Below are 24,442 nucleotides of genomic sequence, written 5' to 3'. Positions count from 1 at the left end.
CTAACCCCCTGAAATGATGAGGTATTTTTATTGGGCACCATTATTCACTTGACTTGGTAAGTTGGTGGCCCCAATCGCCCTCGATGTCTTTTTGTGGAGGAGAGGATTTTGTTGACATCAACCTCTATGCACTTAGGCATGCTCTCAAGAGACCCAGACTGTATATAGTTTCTCTTTGCAGTGCTTTGCCATGCACCCTTCTCAACAAGGATCAGGCCTGAGCAGTCCAGCCTATGGCTCTCTGGGTGTGCCGTGGCTTATTTTTGTCGCTCATCATGAGGCTCTTCCAGCCCTCAGTCCATAAGGTCAAGGCCATGGTAATAGACCTGAATAGGTTTTGTTGCCAGGGAGTCAATCTGTTGTTTAATAAAAGCTGTTAATTTATTAAATGCCCAAGGCTGAGGAGTAGCATGAACCCAACAAATGGTTTTCTTTTTAAACGAAGGGTAGAAGGGGGTCTCATTGCCTTCCCACAACTGGTAGAAGTCTTGAGCAGAGCAGTAAATAAGGCAAGGAATAACTTTTACCAGGACACAGAACATGGGGTCAGTTATCATAAAGGGCATGAATACATAGGCCTTAAGGCCATCCTGACAGGCCTGCCATGTATCATTCTCAGGGATCAGATAAGCAGAGTTAGTATCAGGGAAGAGAATGAGGTTGTAGAAGTGAAAATGGGTTGAGGGAATTTGGAAACTTGCGGTGGGAGGGGCTATGCAGAATCAGGAACACTGGTTCAGCATGTTTCACTGAAACTGGCTTGGGCAGGCTCCTATGGCTTCAGATGCGGTTTTTCTCTGCTCCATGCATCTCACCAAATACTCTGGCAGCCACCAAGCTTTGTTCTTTTCCTGCAAGAAAACACAAACATTCCCTCCACCCCAAACTGGGTCTTTTCCGCTGTCTAGTGCATGGATGTCTCCATTTGACTTGAGTGAAAGTCGCTCAAGTTTCATCATGCCAGAATCTGTGTGTAGTAGATTGTTCACTGGCATCCACATTTAAAAATTTTAAAATTAAGAGTGCATGATTTATTGCATCATGTGGAGACAAAGGCTATTCCCATGTGAGCAAAAACATTTTAACAATGATTTATCACATGCTTGGTGGCTTTTTTAGTTTGTGCAGTGGCCATCAAGAAACCTGAATACCAACCAACTGCCATGTGCACATATTTTAACTTGCAAAATTCTGTAACATGAATAATATCCATTTGTCATAGGATGTAGGCCTTGAGGGTTCACTCCTAAATTAGTTACAAATAAATATTGTGGCACTCCTTGTTGTTAGACAATTTTAACAATTTTCTCTAGTTAAACCAAATTACTTTCTTAGATTTTTGCTATTTTGATGATGAAAGTTATGAGACTGTAGAGCTCTTTCTACCAGAGACAAAGCGACAAATTTTGTTAATCTATCTGTTGACTCATTTCCTTTAGCCAGTAGACCAGGAAGGTTTGAATGGGTTCTTATGTTACCCACAAAACATGGCAATTGCATTTTGAAATTGTTTAAATAATATTTTAACCTGATCATTGTTAGTTCCAATGCAATGAACTGTATTTATTATTTGAATAGTTTTAAAAGCATAATGATTGTATACAAACTAAATGAATCATTTACTAGAAGTTGAAAAACCATTGCGACAGCTAGTAACTTGACTATCTGAGCTCTATTGTTTGTTCTATGTATTTCTTACCATCTATAACATAAGTTGCTCTTCCATTAAAAGAACCATCAGAGAAAACTAACATAGCCTCTTTTTATAGGACTATTCTTTTTTTTTTATTTTCCAGTTTAAATTTAGATAAGAAACAAGGTTGCTTCACAAGTCAGTTCCAGGTCCCTCTCCCTTTCCCTCCCCTCCTCCTGTGTCCTCCCCCCAGCCCCCCCCCGTTATCCCCTCATTCCCCCAGGGAGGGTGAGGCCCTCCATGGGGGTGTCTATAGTCTGTCATTTCATATAGGGCAGGGCCTAGACCCTTCCCCAAGAGTTCAGGGTGAGAGTGCACCTCACATTGTTCTATGGGAGTCCAAAGTTATAGGACTATTCTTTACTATATGGGGGAATATAAAAGGATGCATTAGCTCAAACTGTAACAACCTATGAGCTGCAAACTTATTGTCAATTCTCCCTGAAAATTGAGCAAAAGCAATTTCCCATGACTCACTGTTTTAAAACAATCAATCAACTTGTTGCTTGGTATAAGGAACATGTATTATACTTTGTTCACTGTCAAAAATATCTCCTAGATTCCATATGGCATTTCTGCACCATATAGAATACTGCTTTAAAATAAGGATTTAACACTTTGGCTGGAAGACGGCATAAGCTTTTGCACTGTTAATACAATATCTGTTGATGCCAGACTAAACTCTCTAACAGTAGAAGAACTTGTCTACCTTCTTTAGTTAACTGTCTAGATGAATTGGGATCACTATCTCCTTTTAGAATCTCATTTAAAGGTTTTAAATCACCAGTAGATGCCCTTAAAAAAGGATATAACCATTAAATATTTCCCAACAACTTCTTAAAATCACTTAAATATTGTAAACTATCCTTTTTAATTTTTGAGGCTTAATTTCTTTAGACTATAACATATGTCCCAAATAAATTTTGAAAATTACTTAAAGTTTGTGAGTAGTCTTTTCTAATCCAACTTGTCAGGCTCTCACTAGCTGACAGGCCTCATTTGCATCTCAGCTGACATGGCCTCCTAATTTGCATCTACACTGACAGTTGTAGTGTAGGAGTCTAACGGGGCAGCCATTCACGCGGGCTTCTTCCCAAAAACTTTTTTCAAATTATGCATTCTCTGTGTTTCCTTTTTTTAACTATAAAAATTTAGGAGGATGTCTGTATGCTCTCCTCCGCTAAACTCTACGGAATCATCCATACAGATTCTCTTTGTTCTTAGGTCAATGTTGTAGGCTTCTGTTACTTTTTGACCCACTGGCTCTGAGGGTTCAAATTGCCAACATTTCCTGTTAAGATGCTGACTTGCTGGATGATCCTTTTGGCTATATCTAAAGCAATTTAGGTAGCTTTTTAACTATATCTGAAGTAATTTAAGTATCCTTTTAATCATATCCAAGACTATTTGAGTAGTCCCTTTTGTCAACATTCACGAATTTACAATCACATTCCATACATACAGGTGTGGCCACACCATACACACATAGCATGCTCACTTCTCTCATCTCTCCTTTTGCCTAGGTTATGATTAGTTAGTTGAAATGAAACTTCTTTAATTGTAGTCTCTTGTGAACACAGTAACTATAGCCAATCCTTGAATTATGTGCATCCAAAATCTGAACAAATCCACATTTATCAATGTTGTCTTTCTCTATAAGGCCTTAAAACATTTTCTGACGGGTATATTAGTAGCATTTTCTATACATTTGGCTGGGCGGCAGCTGCAGCAGCAGCTCTCAAGGCTGCCAGCTTCCTAGGTTTTGGCCTTGGCCTTCCTTATCTCCTGTGAGAGCCATTTTATTAAATCTTTTAAGTCTCTTAGCTTCTGTTGAATTTTAGCATTAGGTTTCTGCCTCTCTGTCTTTCTAGTTAAAAATGAGGGAGATGAAGACTCTCCATCCTGATACTTAGAAACTCTCTCTTTATACTCATCCCAACCTCTCTGCCCTGTATGTTCTTTCGCATCTAGCTGCTCCTCAGTAGGTGTGGCGGGGGCTCTAACACACTGCTAACCAGTTCAGGGGCAGGCATTCTCTGCTGCCCTTTGCATATGTGAGGTCGAACCTTCCCCAAGCCCTGGTGCAGCTCTGATACAGCTGCAGCGATGGCTTCTGCTAGAGGAAAAGATCCTTTCGAAACTCTTAAATGCTAAAATTTTCTGTACTTAGTTTTGCTTTATTTCAGCTCTGCTGGCTATTAAAATATATACAAATAAACATATGATCATCTGATCAATAATTTTCTGTCTCATATCTCTAATCATATACATTAAGCTCCTTGATTTTAACCCTTACTCCTTGTGTCTTGAGAGACTCCTTGAGTCCCTTAATGAACAAATCTTGCTTACTAAATGCTTGTCCCTGGCATAAGCTTACCTTGCACTGCTGCATTACTCCTCTGGATCTGACTCACAGCTGGGTAGAGCTTGGCTATCTCTTTTCCAGCCAGTGCATTCCCCCCTCGGGTGTGGTGGCTTCAGTGCATGGACAGGACTGTCCCTTGGTGCAGCGGCATTCCTAGGGTCCATAGGGTCTTCGAGCCTGAATGTTGGGTGCCAATTGCCCTGGCCAGCAGGTCACAATGAAGGTTGAGCCCACAGGAATCTGGAATGAAAGGGACAAGAGACACCAGGACAGACAGCAAGACAGGCTTTCTGATCAAACTGCAGATTTTTATTTTCTCACAAGGATTCTTATAGTGTTTGAAGCAGGAAACTTGGCAGAGCAGGAGGGTTAGGTGGGAGAGGCTATTGCTTTGAAACAGGGGGCTTGTTCTTGGAAGGATATGTTCCAAGGACACAAGTCTGTGACTGGGGGAGTCTGGACTGCAGGCCAGGTGGCAGAGGGTTGGGAGTGTTTGGACTGCAGGCTTTGAAAGTATGCTGTGCAGGAAGATAACAAACCAGAGGACTAGAAACTTAGCTGTGTTAGTCTCTAAGAATACAGAATGAATATAAAGATGGCTCTTATTATGCTATCCTTATTTAGGACCTTCCACAGCTTATAATGTTTACAAGAGGTCCTATATACCAATGGTTGCTCCTGGCAATATTCATATTGTGTTTCAACCATTTGGGACAATGGTTCTTAACCTTCCTGATGCTGCCGCCCTTTATACAGTTCCCCATGTTGTGGTCACCTCCAACTATAAAAGTATCTCATTGCCACCTCACAATTGAAATTTTGCTACTGCTAGAAATCATAATGTAACTATCTATGCATGATATCTGATATGTGACCTCCAAGGGGGTCATGACCCACAGGTTGAGAACCACTCATTTGGGATGTCATCATTTAGAAAACTAATTTGAATAGCATGCTGAATTAGGTGTTAATAGTCCACATGATTATCATTGTCAATTCTGTGATGAGATTGGGATGATGCATTAATTGAATCCAGATGAACCTGTAGTTTTTCTTCTTGTTTCTTTTACTCAAGTTTAAATGACTATTTTGGTTAAACTCTAGGCACTATCTCTTTCTTGTCCTTCACTATGAAGGACAGAGTTAACCCAGTTATACCTCTTTATTGGGATCTCTGTATTATATCACCATCCTTTGACATGGTCTCTATTTAACATTATTAGGCCTTCTGTGACCATAATTTTGAGTGCTTCATAATCCTTTTTGTATTTAGATCAATTCAGTGGTCACCACAATATGCTGGTTGTTTTGTTTTGAACATACCCTCCCTTTTTCCTGATTCATTATACAACATACATCTCGATGTGTTTGTTTTTAAAATGCCCTGAATGTTTGAGCATGTAGCTCAGTTTAGTCACTTGAAAGATACTTAGAGGACTCTTTCTTCCCCTTATACATTACAAATGTTTCTCTCCTGTCTTCTTGGTAGCATGCATTATTCTGGAGGCAGTGAATCTTCCCCTTGGTTTCCTAACTAGCTTTTTCTGTAAGGAATTCTTGAGGCTTGAGGGAGCTTTATTAAGTTCCTCAATGTGGATTTTTCCTAACTAGCCTTACTTGCCATGTAGTATGCAGCAGTTGGCTTCCTCTGGCTCCTGGAACTGACTGAACATTTATTCTTCTCCCCTTCTCTCTGTGGGGACTGAGTCCTATTCAATGCTACATCTCAGTACTTCTCAATTGTGATTTTATTTTCTCAACTTTTTTTTAGAATGTAACCCAGTTCAGTTTTTATCTCGTTCTCTGTGTAATTTCTTCCTAGGGTTTTATGTGTTCTCTTTTTAAAATTTTGCTTTTTAAATGATAAGCTGCATTAGAAATGTCCTTGAGGGATAGAGGATATTTTTATATGAACTTTAGTCATGATTCTGTCTGTAGTGCGTTCTCTCTATCTGCCTGTGGTTTTGAGGCTCCTTCTCTTCATCGCTTTCTTTTTTTTAATTAAAAAAATATGTATGGATATCTCTGTTCCTGAGGGGCACTGTAAACAGGCATGTTGTAGCACAACTAAAATAAAATTTGAGACAAAACCATTGTGGGAATTGTGGAAGTATGGTTATAGACAAGTAAGTTCATCCTCATGCACACTCTTGAACCAGTGCTGTATTTTGATGTGCTCTCATGTCTTTTCTTGATTCCTAACCTTGAAGATGGCAGTGTAGCAGCCCTCAGCTGTCCCATCTCAGGCAGTACCAGGCATGTTACATTATTTGTGGGTGACAGCAGTAGAAACCTGAGACACAGCAAGTGTTCTCTCCATTGAGCCATCTCTCTACCGAGAGGAATGTTTCTTAAGGAGAGAAGTCAAGGTTTAAAGCACAACGTTGTGTCCTTGACTAGGACTTAAAATGGTGTTTCCCTCCTTTCTTCCTGCCAGCCATGTTAAACCTGATTGCTTGCTGTTCAGCTGGCCTGATCTCATCTTCTTCCTTATTTATTTTCATAGTCCCTGAAAGAAAGGAGAGAGGAAGTGGGAGGAGGAGATAGTGGAGGAGAGGAGAAAGGAGAATAAGAAAAGGAGGGAAATAAACAAAAGGGGAAAATAAAAAGTGCCACAATTAACAAGTTTGGAAAAATTCTGAATCATTGTGAGGTCAGAGATCATTCATGGATACATAGATAGGTAGATAGATAAATAGATAGATAGATTTATTTTTAGTGGAAAAATCCGAAATCAAATTCATAATATATTATGAAAAAGAATGAAAATAAGTACATAAATATCAAACTTGAAATTCTAGTAATAGACACACAGATTGGAATTGGTTTTTATTACTTGTGTTTGATTCTTATATAAATTTGACAACACTGAATTCTGTTAAAATCATGTGATATATGTGTGTGTGTGTGTGTGTGTGTGTGTGCGCAATCATCACTTGGCATTCAGAGGGAATCTATTATGGGGTTCTATACAAGTGAAAAAATCCTTGAACGTTCAAATCCCTTATGTAAAACAATCTATTTACAATTTTCTATATACCTTAAATGACCTCTAGATTATAATGCATACAAATGGTATTAAATGATTGTTATACTGGATCACATAAAAACATTTATATAAGTTCTGTGCAGATGCCATTTTTAAAAATATTTTCAATCTTAATTGGTTGAATCCATGAATTCAAAACCTGTGTCAATAAAGAGCCATATGTATGTGGGGGGCCTACATATACATGATGTATTATATGTAAAACAAATTATATATGCAATGTACATGCACCTGCGCGCACACACACACAAATATATATATGTGTATATATATATATATATATATATATATATATTTATATATCCTAGGTGTTCCAAACTGTAATCTTGATAGTATTACCAAACCATGGATGCTAGAGTGATCCTTTACATTTAGTCACATAGGGTGGAAGTTAGTTATGTATTCCGTTGGAAGTGTGCTGAATTTAACATGCCAAGTTAATATCAATGTAGACTTAATTGAGTAGACATCCTGGGCTTCATGTTGGAGATGGCTTTGGAGTTAAAATGTTCCAAGGCATGGCATTGAACGAGCTCACTGAGCAGGTGTCAACAATAAAAAGTGAAGGCTGGAGAGGGAGGACTGATGACCAAAGGGATTAAGACTGGGCTGGTTTAACCCCCAGAAACAGCTGACCTGACAAAGGTTAACTCTTGAATCCCAGGCATCAGCCTGGGAATCCAGCATGGGACCAATCAAGACCCCCTGAAAGTGGGTGTCAGTGAGGAGGCCTAGGTAATCTATTGAGCCTTGGGCAGTAGATCAGTACTCATCCCGAGTATACACACGGACTTTGGACTCCCATCCAACAATGTGAGATGCACTCTCACCCTGAACTCTTGGGGGAGGGTCTAGGCCCTGCCCTGGATGAAATGACAGACTATGGAGACCCCCATGGAGGGCCTCACCCTCCCTGGGGAAATGAGGGGATAATGAGGGAGTTGGGGGGAGGGCAAGGGAGGAGGAGAGGGAAAGGGAGAGGGACCTGGAACTGACTTGTGAAGCAACCTTGTTTCTAATCTAAATTTAAACTTAAAAATAAATAATAATTTAAAAAAACAACTTTTAAAAAAAGTGAAGGCTGAAGGTGGTATTCTTAGAGAAACCCATACTTAGAGACAAATAGATCTTTTTTGACATTTATTTTTATTTAAATAAAAACAAGGTTGTTTCACATGTCAATCCCAGCTCCCTTGCCCCCCCAGCTTCCCCCACCCCTCACCAAACTCCCCAGCCCCCCCTACCCTATTCTCTCTCCACTCCCCAGAGAGGGTGAGGCCTTCCATGGAGCATTTTCAAAGTCTGTAATATCATCTAGGGCAGGACCTAGGCCCTCCCCCATGTGTCCAGACTGAGAGACCATCCCTCCATATTAAATGAGCTCCCAAAGTCTATTTGTATGTCAGGGATAAATACTGATCTACTATCCAAGGCCCAATGGATTGTCAAGGCCTCCTCACTGACACCCACATTCAGGGGGTCTGGATCAGTCCCATGCTGGCCTCTCAGTCACCAGTCTGGGGTCCATGAGCTCCCCCTTGTTCAGGTCAGCTGCCTCTGTGGGTTTCACCAGCCAGGGTCTTGATTCATTTGCTCATCACTCCTCCCTCTCTGCAACTGTATTCCAGAGTTCAGCATGGTGTTTAGCTGTGGGTATCTGCTTCTGCTTCCATAAGCTACTGGATGAAGGCTCTAGGATGGCAATATAAGGTAGTCATCAGTCTCATTATTGGAGAAGGGCATTTAAGGTAGCCTCTCCACTATTACTTAGATTGTTAGTTAGGGTTAACCTTGTAAATCTCTGGACATTTCCCTAGTGCCAGATTTCTCTTTGAACCTATAATGGCTCCCTCTATTACAGTATCTCGGTTCTTGGTTTCCTCTGACTCGATCTTCCTGCTCTCTCCTGTCCTCATCTCCCCTCCTCTTCTCCCCATTTCTCTTTCTTCTAACTCCCTCCCCCTCCCCCCATGCTCCCATTCCCTTTCTCCAGGGTACCATGCATATCTGTCTTAGGGTTCTCCATGTTTCCCAGACTCTCTGGAGGTGGGATTGTAGGCTGGCAATCCCCTGCTCCATGTATGAAATCCATATATGAGTGAATTCATACCATGTTTGTCTTTTTGTGACAGGGTTACCTCACTCAGGATGGTTTCTTCTAGTGCCTTCCATTTGCCTTCGAATTTCAAGATTCCATTGTTTTGTATTGTTTTTTCCCCCACTGACTAGTACTCCATTGTGTAAATGTACCACATTTTTTTCTATCCATTCTTCAGTTGAGGGGCATCTAGGTTGCTTCCAGGTTCTGACTATTATAAATAATGCTGCTATGAACATATTGAGACAGATGTCCTTATTGTATGAATTGCATCTTTTGGGTATATGCCTAAGAGTGGAATTGCTAGATCTTGTGGTAGACCGATTTCCATTTTCCTGATAGATTCATATCTATCACCATGCATAAAACTTAAATACAAGTGGATCAAAAACCTCAACATAAATCCAGTCACACTGAACCTCTTAGAAGAGAAAGTGGGAAGTACCCTTGAATAAATTGGTGCAGGAGACTGCTTCCTGAGCATAACACCAGTAACAAAGACACTGAGATTGACAATTAATAAATGGGACCTCCTAAAACTGAGAAGCTCCTGTAAGGCAAAAGACACAATCAACAAAGCAAAATGGCAGCCCAAAGAATGGGAAAAGATATTCACCAACCCCACATCTGACAGAGGGCTGATATCCAAAATTTACAAAGAACTCAAGAAGCAAGTCTCCAAAACACCATATAATCCAATTAAAACGTGAGGTACAGAACTAAATACAGAATTCTCAATAGAGGAGTCTAAAATGGCTGAGAGACACTTAAGAAAGTGATCAACATCCCTAGCCATCCAGGAAATGCAAATCAAAACATCTCTGAGATATCATCTCACTCCTATCAGAATGGCTAAAACACCAATGACAGTTTATGCTGGAGAGGATGTGGAGAAAGGGGAGCACTCCTCCACTGCTCCAACTCGTGCAACCATTTTGGAGATCAGTATGGAGATTCTTCAGGAAAATGGACAAGTAGCTCTTAGACCAGAGCTGGGAAATGGGAGAGTATGGTTCTTGGAGGAGACAACAAGAGGAATGTGTTCTCTCACTAGCCATGAAATGGGGATATGAAGAAGAATCACCTTGCCAATAGTGACAAAGATGGAGTTCTCCAATGATCCTGGCAAGCACATTGTCAGAAGAATGGGAAGAAATGAAGGAAAATAATGAGATGAGGCAACAGGAATGTGAACTTGCTAGAGGCAGAACTGTGGAGGGATGAGGGGGAAGAGAACTGTGGAGGGATGAGAGCACATGAAGTATGTGCTATTGCCATTAACTGGGGGTTCCAGTTTTCATGCTTTTATATGTAACTTTCTAACCATATCCTCCCTTCCAGCATAGCTACAAGTTTGATGAACATATATGTATCTTAACATACCAGATGGGAGTTCGTCTGTGAAGAAGTATTAGGTCTCTATGAATGGAGAGGGCAATTAAAACTTTAGAAGAGACTGGGAAGTTATACCATCAATTACTCTACTTGTCTTGTTGGTCTAGAGATCTAGCTAGGCTGGCACTGTATTCTTTTCCAGCATCAATTCAAAATGATACACTTTAGCCAAAGTAGCTAAGAAGCAGAGAAATGAAAATCAGTCTTCCAGGGCATAGCAGTGAGAGTCTGAATCCCCACTGGTACTAAGAGTTGTCTCTGTTACTGAAATGTAAAGATTGATAAGGAAACCAACACAAGAGCATTGATGAGATTTCTGTTTGACAAGGATTGCTCTTTTACCCCAGTAGCCTCCAGATCACCTCAGATGATGGAAGTTGATATTTACATGATAATTTTTAACCAAAGTAAAAGCAAACAAAGCTGTTCCTTTACAGTCGTACAACTAAATAGTAAAGATGAAATTTTAACTTCAGGGCAGCAGGGGTTATTTCATTTTTCAGTGTGTAAAACTGAAATACACACAAAGCTATAATAACTATCCCTGAGGGTGCAGATGACCTTTGACAACACGAAGAAATTATTTATAGTCTGGAGCTATGTCATTCCAGTATTACAGAGTAAATGAGAAGTAGGGTCTGGCTCACAAGCTGTACTTGTCACAAGAGGACAGAAGTCTTACAGGAGTTTGTCTGTGCTTCCTCAGAGCCTTAACAAAAGCAAACATTTAATAAAGTAACAAGAACATCAATGCATTCTATGAAATGAAGACCAGAAAAAAAGATATTGAAAGTATGAAATCATCCTGAAATATACATTTACATTCTATTTGAGCATTTAAATTGTTCATAAAAAAGTGAAAATGAGTTGTCTTCAGTACTACAGTAATGAACATTTACTATAAATAAAATGTTCACTTGTTTGCCCAAGAAATATATTTTGGGCATTCACCATATACAAGAATCTGCTCAAGGATCATGTGGGATTATCAGTCAGAAATTATAACAAAACAAACTGTTTGGTAGGGCTTTCATGCCTATGGGAAACCTTAGACAATATACATAATGAATGAGTAAGAGATATAGTGTATCAGGTAGTTATACACTTTAAATAAAAAAAATGACAGGAGGATTGAGAGTCCTGGGGATGGGAAGTGTGATTCCTTTGTCAAAGGTGGTTAGCTTGGACCTCTTCTCTTAGGGCGGTTATGATCCTGTGGCTCTATTTTGGCAGAGAAAAGTCACAGAAACCTGCTGATACGGATGCAAGTGTGCTCCAGGTGTTAGAGATGTGGCCAATAAAGGAACCACTCAGCTAGAGAGTAGTGAGTAGACAGACTGTCAAGATTGAAGATAGTTAAATTTGAAAGACAGCAAGAAGGAGTATCTGCGAGGACTTAGAGAAAGGAAAAGGAAGGGCTTGGTGATGTAATTTGGATTATAATCTCAATAACAAAAGAAACAATAAAACATGATAGAAGGCAGGAAGGACAATGGAACAGGGTTGGTGTCAGACATAGAAATTTTTCTTCGTGTGATACTTAAGGATACAGACCTGAGTGGCAGTTTTGACTTGTATTTCAAAGGACTGTCCTCCCTGCAGTAATTCAGACACACTGGTAAGGAAGCGGGTGTCTTACAAGTCAACTATATTCTTCTGTTCCCCTTAAACTTACAAGCACAGAGTAACAGTTATCTCTTTCTCTTGTCATTGTCCCCAATACATTCACAAACACAACTTCTTTAACAGCTCACTCATCCAACTTTTAGTTTAATAAGAATTCAGAGATCATCACTCTATCTAGCAGCTGGCAAGAAGGTGAAGAGAGGAAATAATCACAAATTCTTGAGTCTCCACAAGGTGAACTACTGCCCAAAGACTTGAACTGATGAGTAGGCACATGAGGAGAACTTTTCCTAACTGAGCAAGAACCTGTGAGTAGATGCCTCTTCTAGAAGTGGGCTGGGTTAAGCAGGCCAGCATTGGACGAATCTCTGGAAACCCCATTTGAGTGAGTTGGAGAGTTTAAAATCAACAGGGATCATAGTCCCGAGGGACTTCCACACTTCTGTTTCACTTCTAGGAGATCAAACAGGTTTTCAGGGGAAATACTGGAAAATGTCACAGGGAGAGAAAAATGAGTTCAAGAGAATGTACTTTACCAAAGTCCAGGCCATTGAGACTTGGGATCTTCAAGCTTAAGCAACCTGGAGGAAGGAAATAATCAAAGGCCTAACCCCTCCAGACATGCTGTCCTCCAAGACCTGGAGGGGAGATAAGAAGCAAAAGAATCATAAGTGCTTTCTAAGTTCCCAGGGCAGATGCCCTGGTTCATTCTGAGGTTCAGACTGGATCAGCACAGAGGACTCCTGTATGCTTCACTGATTCCCACACCCTCCTTCCATGTTAACAAAGGCCAGTTCATGGGTGTTCTTTTTACCCAGTGCATCATATCTGGTTATCAAGAAAAAATATACCAGACCTAAGTAAAAGAGAAACACACATGCAGTGACAACAAAGTTGGAAAATACAGAACAAGTATTATAGTCAACTTCAGAGTTGGTGGACATATTGAGATCAAGAACTCATAGCCCTGAATGTCTAAATTAGGAAATGATATCTAAAATTCAGTCATCTAAGCTTCCACTACAGAGGTGAAATAATTTTAAGGTGTGCTGAAGAAAATACATGATTAAAAATTACTGCAGAAATAAGTGACATTGAAATAGGAAATCAAAACAGGATATGCACAAAATCAAAAGCTGTCAATTCAAAATGATTAATAAAACTGTTAAGCCCCTATTTGAGATAACTGGAGGGGGGAAGACAAGATTACCATTACTATTATTATAAATTAAAGGGAATTCATTGCTATGGACCCCCTGGATATTAACAGCACAAAAAATAAAAATAAAAAGGAAGAAATCTGAAGAACTTGGCTTCAACCAGAGAGGTAAGGTTGCTTCAATATATGCAAATCAACAAATGTAACACACATATACAGACATGAAAAACAAATCACAGGACCATCAACAGATGCAGAAAAGGGCCTTTGGCAAAGCTCTACATCACTTCATGATAAATATCAAGAAGAACGTAGGAAAATAAGAGCCATACCACAGTATAATGAAGGATATATGTAACAAACCTAAAGCCAACATTATACTAAGTGGGGGAAAGTGAAATGCATTTCTGCTAATTGTGCTGGTTTCATCATTACTCTTATTCAGTATAGTGTTCAAAGTCTTAACTGATACAGTCACATAAGAGTAAGAAAAATAGAATAAAAGGAAATCAAATATAAGATGCACTATACAAAATCAGCACAACAAAATCAGTAGCTTTTTTCCATACCAACAATGAGCTTGGCAAGAGAGAAATCAGGAATAAATTCCCATTCATAATAGTTTCAAAATAAAAATAAAATACCTAGGCATAAACCTAACCAAGGAGAGAAAAGGACCCCACTGCAAATTTATTAATTTCCTAAAAAGAACACAGGGAATCTTCCCAAGAATTGACAATGGGGGTTCATGAAATTAGAAGCTTTTGCATCAAAAACAAAACAAAACAAAAATGATAAACATCAGAAGAGTGGAGTGATGACCTATCAAATCTGAGAAAAGTTTTACCGACTGTCCACAAGACAGGAAATTAGTGGGCAGACTCTAAAGAGTTAAAAATTAGACACCAAAACCCAAATTAGTCAATCAATGAATGAGCAAATAAATTAAATAGACAATTCAGAAAAAAGAAGAAATAAAAATGGCAAAAACAAAAAACAAACCAACTTCAAGTCATGTTCAACCACTGCTTTAGATTCCCTCTCATCCATGTCAGAATGGCTAGCATTGGCCATATGAAGACCCACAATACTGGGGGGGTGGAGTAAAGAGGAGAAACTCTTAGACACTGCTGGTGGGAATGTGTGATAAATGGTGAAGCCATAGTGGAACTCTCCGTAGAAGTTCTTCTCAAGAGTAGAGCATGAAACATTGCCCAGATACACCACTGGGTACCTTCTCAAAGGACTCCACATCAGTGCAACACAGAGATGCTCATCGATGCTTAATGCCATACCATTCACAATGTCTAAGAACTGGAACCAGCTTATGTGCCCACCAGTGAATGAGTAGATAAAGAACAGGTGGTAGATATACACAATGGAGTTTTATTTAGATGAAAAGAAAAACAAAGTCATGACAGTTGAAGGAAAATGAATGCATCTGGTATCATTATATTAAACAAAATAAGACAGACTGAGAAAGACAAATACCATGCTTTTTTCTCATGTATAGAATCTGGGTCTGAATTATACACATGATAATAACCACACACAAATAGAAGAAGAGTTGAAGGGAGGAGATAAAGACGTTTGATACCCTGAATAAAAAGGACAAATTCTTTGAAAAATGCAATCTGCCTAAACTCAAAGAAGGAATATTTGAATTTGAATATATCTCTGTCTATTAGACAAGTTGAAATAATAACTAATGGCATTCCAAAAATGAAAGCAGAAAGCCTATACAATTTAGACTTAATGCTACCAAGTTTTTAAGGAAGAAAACTTATCAATTTTCTATACTCTCCAAGACGACAGAAGCTTTGAGAATATTTTAGAGCTAACAAGACTGCATTAGTGCCCCAAGACTGAAACTAGACAAAGACGCAAGGAAACTACCAATAAATATATCTTATGCATATAGAAACAAAAATCCACAATATTTTAGCAGATAAAGATTGTATAAAATAATTATTGTCCTGTAAATCAACACACAGCTAGAAATTAGGTATTATTCCTTGCCAATAAGCTATCAAGTCATAAAAGACATGAATAAAACTTAAATGCATTAACAGAATGAAGCCAAAATTTAAAAAGGCTGTATATATTTTATATTATTCCACTCTTACGACAATAAAAATACTGGTAATTATCAGCACCTAGCATAGAGGGAGGGAATAGGTAGAACAAAGTAAAACATTTTGGGCTATTAACTCTGTAAGACATTATAATTGTAGATACATGCTATCATACATTTGGCAAAGTCTACAGAATGTCCTAGAACCTGTGATGAACCCTCCTGTGAAGTATGGGCTTTAGTGATGATTTACTAGTGTGGGTTCACTGCAAGGAATATGCCACTGTGGTGTGGGGGTGTATTGACAGCGGAAAGCATGAACCCTCATCAGGGCAGAGGGTGGCTAGGGAACCTCTGTATCTTCCTTCCAATCTTGCTATGGATTGCTTTCAAAAACACAGAGTATCTTAATAAAAAATAGAAGTAAATACTCCTGAATCACATCTGTTTGGAGTGGGCTCACATTCCTTCTAGGACCCTGGCTAATACAAGCAGCCAATTTTTGGCTTCCCTCCTTCCCTGGGCCACTGATTGCTAGTCACAGGGCCTACAGGAATGTTCACAGTGTGCCTCTACTGGACTGTGAACCTACTGGAATTACTCTGCCTGGCCACAGGTGCCTTCTAACTTACTTTCAGTGAATTTGTCTGAAATAGAATCTACCTATCATACTTTCAAGGTCTATTGATTACCCTTTTCTTCACTAGAAATGGACAAGCTGTCCCCTAGAGTTCTATCCATCACAACATGAAAATGTATTTTTCACTTGACTCCTAGGCTGCTCCTGCTCACCTTCTGGGAGACATCCCACTTTTCCTGTCTGTGATTAAGCTTCCAACTTGTCTCTTGGTTCTTCTGTGGGACTTCCTGCAGCACACAACCAGGATTCTCCTCTCTGCTGGACCCATATTGTTTTCGGTTCATGAAGTCTCGTATGTCCTAAGTTGTTTCTTCTAGAATGTATTCTTATTACACTTTACTGTCAGTTTCTCCAAGGGAAATCTAAATGTGCAGAACTCTTCTTCATTTATATTGTATTAGTCTCTTGAAAGTAAGAAGGCATAGTTATCCTGCTCAGCTGTGCTCCTGCATTTCACTATATTCTGTTTTTCTGGATCCTTTAACTCTATTGTTTCTTCTCTTTGAAATGCTTTTCTCTGTAGTTTTCATGACATCTGACTTCTTCCTGTCTTCACTGTCATCACACCTGGTCAACAGCACCATCATCACAGTGAATACAGAGAAGAAACTTAAGAAATGTCAAGGGGTTAAAGTGATGTAATTCAGTGATGTAACTGATACGGGATGAGAGATGGAGATTTCTGGTGTTTACAGTTACATGGATGGTCAATGAGGTAGGAAAAACTGAAGGAGTTTCAGGTTTTTTAAGGAGTGACCATGCTTTGCTTCTGGATATTTTAGGCTTAAAAACTCTTGAGACACCTGTGTCTATCATAGTCATGCCCTCCCCTGACCTAGTTTCCTTGGCATCTACTCTTGAATACTCTAGCCCTCATCTGTCTGTACAGATCACCACTGTAACCCAGATGATCACTAGGGAACATGCTCCACACATGCTGTTCTTTCAGAACTATCAGTCACCACCATTCACCCTCACAATACAAAAACTCTTCCACAGGTTGTTGGAATCCAATTCCAACTTAAACCTAGGTATGATACCTTAATACCCTTTTCAGTTTACGAGAATGGAATCAATCATCCTCTCCTTGTCATTTCCATAACGATTATGTATTGTTTCTGTTTTGGTTCTTGCTATATGCCTTGTGTGGTTTTATTTGTGTTTATATAGTTCATACAATTCAACCTCACTGAGTAGAACAACACTTAGTTAAATGCTTCAACATAATGAGGTATCAACAAATATGAATTGGGTTGAACTACACTTTTGGAATTATTTTCAAACAACATACATAAGATAAGATTTTTCATGTAAACTTTGAAAAAACATAATTTGATTTTCATACAGTTCTGTTATATGGCACTTGGCATGTAACCAAATCTGACAGATCAATGTATACATATTTTTATAATGACTTGATGCTGAAGACATGAAGTTGACCAGAACTATGAACAGTCATGGTTGAGGAGATAATCAATAATGAAGGAAAACTGAGATATTATAATAATCTTGTGAAAAACTAGGTATTCGTTTTTTCTCAATATATGTATTTATTTAAACTAGAAACATGCATGCTTCATATTTTTAAAATACTTTATTATAATTTATTGTTTGGAAGACCATTGCAGCCAGTTTATTTCATGTCAAAGGTAATGATGAAAATTCAAGCCACTATTTACCTTCTACATCTTTGAGTCCAAGGACAGCAATATGCTCAAAACTAGGCTTTCACTCTCTGGTAGAAATTATGAGCATATATCCAGTTAAATAAATGTGAGAACTTCACTTGTGTATTCTGTCAATTTTTCTAATGAATCCATGGGGTGGATGTATCTAGGCCTACCTAGGAAGGATAAGTAGAAACCTGGTCTGTTGAAGGATGCTCTGCCCACAGATGGGAAGTGATACTCAAAGTGCTACAATATTGTGAACGCCATGAGTTCCATGCCAGGAAAATTTTAAGTTTTTCTGTAGACAATTAGGCACCATCTGAGATTATTAGCCATCATAGTAACTATGTGTTGCCTAAGTTTCTGACAGCATCACAAATGATGTCTTCACCAGAAGGAAGACTGGGCCTCAGCCAGCTAAATATCGACCTCTCTGCTCTTCGCCAGCTGCTCCTTGCCATTCTCTAGCAACAATTTTTATGCTAAATGGACTCATAATAATAGATGAGAAGTCTAGAGACTATCTTCAGTTAAATGGATAATTAGATTTCTTTTTCCATTTGGTAAAAATATATATCAAAACAAATTAATCTTTTCAGATAATTGGGGTGATACCTGCTTGATTCAGCAAATGTGGAGAAAAACTATGCACAAATCCTGCCAGAGGAGTCATAAAGTAGCCTGAATAATTTCTTTCCTGTTGAGCAGGCCTATATCCATTAGCAACTGTTGGTTATCACAGATATATAAATGCCACTTTTGCACCCTCAGTCATACCTTGACATGCTAGCCATTTTTGTGGATTATGGGCATGACAGCTGGATAGGACTGTTGAGTGCTTTCCTTCGTTAGAAGCTTGTGTAAGACCTTCTGAATCTACAAACACACCACTGAGTTTGTTTTGTGATGGCATGTACTGCTGGGCACAGGATTTATCATTAAGGGTGGTCAATATACTCAATGAGACTCCATTGGAGAAGATTAATTTTTCCTTTGCTAACAGGTAACTATTTCAGATAGCTTCATGGTTAGGACTGGGAACCTTAGGATCAAAACTTAAATCAGTTTTCTGTATACTCATGTAATATTTCAATTTTTTGTAATGTGTATTCCTGTTAAAATTCGAAAATGACCATACGTCCACCAGTGACCTAACCCTAGGTAAAAAAAAATCAGACACCAAGTGAATTCAGTTGTCCCAAACTCATCACCCTATAATAGTTTCAACCACATATAAAAATGCCAGTGATACCTCAGATTTTTAACAAGTATGCATCCTTTCTTTCCCATCTCAAATGACTCAAGAAGAATTCACAATAGAAATGATGACCCGTCAGTCAGCTATAAGGCACTGTAAGTTTGCTATGTTGTATTTTCCTAATACAGAGGAGAAAACTAAAGATCAAATACATGATGGTATTTCCTGGTAAGCTTTCACCCAGTCTATAAACATCACGGAAGAGCTTTTCAGTCCCATGTGTATCTAAAACTTACTTCCTCACTGATCAGCAATAAATTCTTAAATCAGAAAAAATGTATTTTCTTTACAGACATGAACGTATTCATACCAAGAAAGGTAACTTAAATAGATCTCCCATTTCCATTGTGAAGGATGTAGATGACTTAGCAACGCTAGATGTTTTGGATGAGGTAAGAATTGAGTTTAATTAAATTTAAACATTCTAACATTATTTACAAAATTTACAATTGTTTATCATGTTTTATATGTATGAAGGTTTTGCCTGCTGTACGTCTGTGCACCATGTGCATGCCTGGTGCAGACATGGACAGAAGGAGGGGTCAGTTCCTCTGGAACTGGAATTATGGGTGGCTGTGAGTCGCCATGTGGGTACTGGGAGTTGAACCTATGTCCAATGTAAGAACAAGTGTTCAGTTTCTGATCCTTCCTTCTAGATTATTTTCCTATTTAAAGAACTGATGTGTAAAAAGGGTTCTTTAAATACCATCTGTAATATCATGCATGTTCTCTCCTCCCCCCATCGTGTGTGTGTGTATGTATGTGTGTGTGTGTGTGTGTGTGTGTGTGTGTGTGTGTGTGTGTGTGTGTTTCTTTCTGACTTTTTTTGTGGCAGGGTCTTTCTATGTAGCCCTGGCCGGCTGGCTTGGAAGTCACTATGTATCTTGGGCTGCCATCAAACTTGCTTCAATCCTTCTGCATCTGTCCCCTGCCATGTGCTGAGATTATAGACATTGAATCACAATGTCTGGCTCATGTCCTACCCACTGGCAACAAAAATAATGGCATTCAAGGAGAATCAGATTAAGAGTCCTTTAATACTGGCAGTCAAGAGCAGGTGCATGCCAAAGACTTGACCCTGAAGAGCAGCAGGGTCCCAGACCAAATGACATCATATCAGAGGTGGCCATGTGGTAGAACTTTCAAAAGCTGCTGTTAACAAAGGTCTCGAACATTCAGTTGATTAAAACAATGACTTACTAAGCCTGCAGGTACTGGTCAACCAGAAAGTTCTGTTGAGCTAGATGTGGTTAAACAGGCTGGGGAGAGGTCAGGAGAAGGGCACAAGTTGGAGTCAGCTAACGCAAAATAGAATTCCCTTGGTCAGTTTAGTTCATGCTTTGTCTCTTCTTATCTCTCCTATCTTTAAAACATCACATTTCCACTCCTTTCTTGTCTGTCATCATTGTTCTTGCTGCTCCTCATTCTTTTTTTAATTTTTAAAAATGTTTTATTAATTTATTTTTTACATTCCAATCCCAATTTATACTCCCTCATCTCCTCTGGATCCCCCACTACCCCCAGCTCCCATCTGCTCCATGGAAAGGTTAAGGCCTCCCTAGGAAGTCTGCTAAATCTGTCCTGTCATCTCATTGAGGCAGGACCAAGGCACCTGTCCACCCCCACATCCCTGTGTCTAGGCTGGGCAAGGCACCTCTCCATATAGAATGGGCTCCACTAAGTCAGTTTGTGCATTAGAGTTACACATTAGAGTTGAACCCACTGCCAGTAGCCTCATATAGCGTCCCAGTCATACCACTGTCACCTATGTTAAGGAAGTCTAGTTCGGTCTTATGCAGGTTCCCCCATTTGTCAGACTGGAGTCAGTGATCTCTCCTCATTCTTGTTGCCTCAGAACCATTTCAAATATTGCCACTGGCTCAGCCTGTCTCCTCACCCCTCATATTCCAGGCATATCTGGTCTCTGAGAAATAAATGGCTCCTCTGTCCTGTCTGGTCAATTCTCTGATTAAAACCTGAGCATTATGCTCAGAAATTCAACAAACCCAGAGACATTCTGAACAGAAACCTCTTCTGTACTTTGCATCTGGAATGTCCCTCTGAGGTTCAGTGTTAAATGCTTGGTCACCATCCTGTGCCACTGTTGGGAGACAGTGGAATTGTTAAGAGATTGAGAAGAAGTCTTAATCCTTGGCACCAATGTCCTCTCTGTGTGATATAAATAGCACGTGTTCCCGCCATGATGTATAGCTCCATCCAGGACCAAAATCAAATGACCGAATACCATCTCAAGCCTCCAAAACCATCCATTTCTCTTTATGAGTTGATGTATATCAAGTATTTGTGGGCAGGTGACTATTACAGTCATATAGTAAATTTAGGGTAAATAAACAACTTCCTCAGAGTAATCTCTCAGAATCATTACAGATCTTGAATTAAAATAGCATTTGTAAGGCAGAAATTGCTCTTGCCTTTCTGATCCTTTCCCACGGAATCTCCCAGTACTGTGAATACACCTAGGCATGTAAATTGTAAACATTTCACCAATCGCATTATTGACCAGTGTATTAATATAGTACATCTGTTGTCTAGGTTTTATATTTTTGTTCCTTTTTTACTTCAGATCTTTTGCTTTTATTTTGTGTTGTGGACGGCCCATGATGGTTGCAACACTGTTAAAATCAATTCATATAGTCATGTGATCAACCGGAAAAGTTACTTTCTGAATTTTTTACTTCGCACACCCTAAGCAGAAGACATAGCACCATTAAAACACCTCTAATTGGAATAAAACCATGCACATGCTCTCCTTTCTAGATTCTACTCTATCTCATTAGCTACACTTAAATTATTTCCTCAAGGTCTGCATAATATGCAATTTAACATAGTGTGTATAGATATACAACATAGAACTGACACATATACCCTTTGTAAAGTGCACTGGAGACTGTCATTTCCAGTGAGCATGGCAGTGCACACCCTTAACTCTCACATTCCAGAGGCAGAGACTGTAGGACCTCTGTGAGTTCCAGGTCAGCATAGTGAGACCCTATGTAAAAAAAAAAAAAAAAAAAAAAAAGATGTTTTCAAAATGATGTTCCCCTTTATCTCTCAAAACTAGGGCAATAACCTGTCAAGTTAAATGGTTTGCAAGCATGCTGGCATTTTGTTTGCTATTAACATGTCTTTCTAATCCTCAGTCAAAATTCAGATATTTTTATTATTTCCTGTTTCATTTTTAAAATGTAGGTAAACACAAATTATTTTATTTTCTCCTCCTCTCATTCTCCCAGACTCTTCTTATTTACCTTTGAACATTTGGGATCCTCTTGTCTCACCATCCTAAATGCTAGAACTCCAAGCTTGTGCTGCCGGATCTGACTTACAAAATTTTTTAAGAGAGAAATTGTTTTATTTTCTTTTGTTACAGAACACAGTGTCTGAGCACCTCGAGAAGTGTTATTCCAGAAATCAGATCTACATCTATGTGGGAGATATACTCATTGCACTTAACCCTTTTCAGAGTCTGGGTCTTTATTCCACAAAGGTATGAGTGGCTTGCCTTCCCTTTGTACAAATAACTCCAGTAGTGAGAGTCTTCATTTAAATGGATGCCAGCAAAAATATTACCCAGCACTTGAAGAAAACTGTTGCATATTCTCATTCAAACATAGGCATAGATGTAGGGAAGATATAGAATATCAATGTAGGTGCTGTTTGTGATTTTTTTTCCCCAGAAGTACACAAGAGATTATGAATTTCATGTAGTTTATCTACTGGCAGCCTATCCCTAAGTGATGTCTAAAAATGAGTATACTTAATTTCTGTTTCTGAATTGAGCATTGTAGAGTCAAAATATAGCTACATCGTTTATATATAAGATACATATGGCTGTAGCATTTGTCATTGTGAAATTTTGAATTCCTTTTAACATGTTAATTAGTTCATTGCTATCATACAATGTATGCTTTATGAGTGGAAGTATTTAATTATTAATTACTCAGCCACCAAAGCTTTAAATATAGAATTAGACAAGACTGTTTTCCATTTTTAATTGGACCTATTGTCCTTTGCTATCTGTGCACTCTAGAACATTATTTAATATACTGTGCCTAACTGCTCATTTATGCTAGTCTCAAATGTACAGCATAGTGACACATTTAACATGATATTTAAAAAAGTTGGGGTTAGTAAAATTCTGCTATTAATTAATTGTACAATTTTATACAAATCCAGAGATGATATAAATTAAATCAACGCATAGGGAAAAAAGTTCCAGATGTCAAACATTGCCATATCCAAGAAGTAGTCAACAAAATGACTTCTGATCCTATCATTTGTAAAGTTTTTTCATGTAAACAGATAATCATATTTTGAAGCCTTAAGATCTACTTTAGAAACAACATGCAGAATCATTTGAATGCCACCACTCTACCATGTCATGGTATATCCTATATATGGGCTGGCTCAAATATAGATATAGATAGATATAGATATGTATACACATACATACATACATACATACATGCATACATACATACATACATACATACATACATGGAAAGCATGTGTGGATAATGTGTTTTACATGGATAGATATTTTTTAATCATTTGCTTCCAAAACTAGAACCCTATATGTAAATAATCTACATATTAAATAAAAGCAGACACGACAAAAAAAGCTCTGTAAAATTTATTCACTTTAACTTCAGTTTTCTAAGTTGTATATTGGAGCAAAGAGAACTGCCCACCCACCTCACATTTTTGCGATGGCTGATCTGGGATACCAGTGTATGATCACATATAACTCAGACCAGGTAAGGCGGGCTTCCCACATCCCTTCCTTTGTTGAGAGCCACTGATTTTCCTGGGGGTGCAGCCCTCTCACAGATTCCTTCCCTTCCTGTGCAGTGTATTGTTATTTCTGGAGAGAGCGGTGCTGGGAAGACAGAGAGTGCTCATCTTCTGGTTCAACACCTCACTGTACTTGGAAAGGTAGAATTGTTTTATTTTCCTGTCCTAACAGAAGTATTTGTGTATTTCAAATAACTGGTCATATTAGTATTCACTAATTCTCATACTTTATAATATATGGAAATGATGAAACATAATTGTTAACATTTAAGTTTTAAAATATATCAAACAGTGGAGGAAGGGAGCTCAGTGGTTTAACAGAATTAGCTGCTCTTCCAGAGGACCCAGGTTCAATTCCCAGCATCCATGTATATCACAACCATCTGTAACTCCAGAACCAGGGGATCCAATGCCTGTATCTACCTCAAAGGTCACTGCACACACATGGTACATAGGCATACATGCAGGCAAAACACCTACAAATAAATAACTATGTTTTTAAATGCTTGTGCCCTGTTTTGAAGCTCCTCCAATTTTCCTCACTCTTAGGTCCCAAGCCTTTATGTGCCATTTTCTCTCTGTAGCCTCAGTAACAATGTT

The 24,442-nt window shown here is 38.8% G+C and overlaps 1 protein-coding gene across 7 annotated transcripts in view; it reads left to right on the top strand.

Moving 5' to 3' along the window:
* Myo3a (myosin IIIA) overlaps nt 1-24,442 on the top strand; it is a 188,246-nt gene that overhangs the window by 65,948 nt on the left and 97,856 nt on the right. For all 7 annotated transcript variants that reach the window (XR_005880707.1, XM_040755402.1, XM_040755399.1 and 4 more), the window contains exons 10-13: nt 19,320-19,419; nt 22,419-22,535; nt 23,701-23,805; nt 23,900-23,983. Coding sequence is in view for 6 of the 7 variants with exons in the window: in XM_040755402.1 (XP_040611336.1) it covers nt 19,320-19,419; nt 22,419-22,535; nt 23,701-23,805; nt 23,900-23,983 (406 nt within the window). In the remaining variant the exon portion in view is untranslated. The remainder of the gene's footprint in view (nt 1-19,319; nt 19,420-22,418; nt 22,536-23,700; nt 23,806-23,899; nt 23,984-24,442) is intronic.

The sequence above is a fragment of the Mesocricetus auratus genome, unplaced genomic scaffold (genome assembly GCF_017639785.1).
Source record: "Mesocricetus auratus isolate SY011 unplaced genomic scaffold, BCM_Maur_2.0 Super-Scaffold_100013, whole genome shotgun sequence".
Classification (NCBI taxonomy): Eukaryota; Metazoa; Chordata; class Mammalia; order Rodentia; family Cricetidae; genus Mesocricetus; species Mesocricetus auratus.
This window is presented reverse-complemented; position numbering and strand designations above follow the sequence as displayed.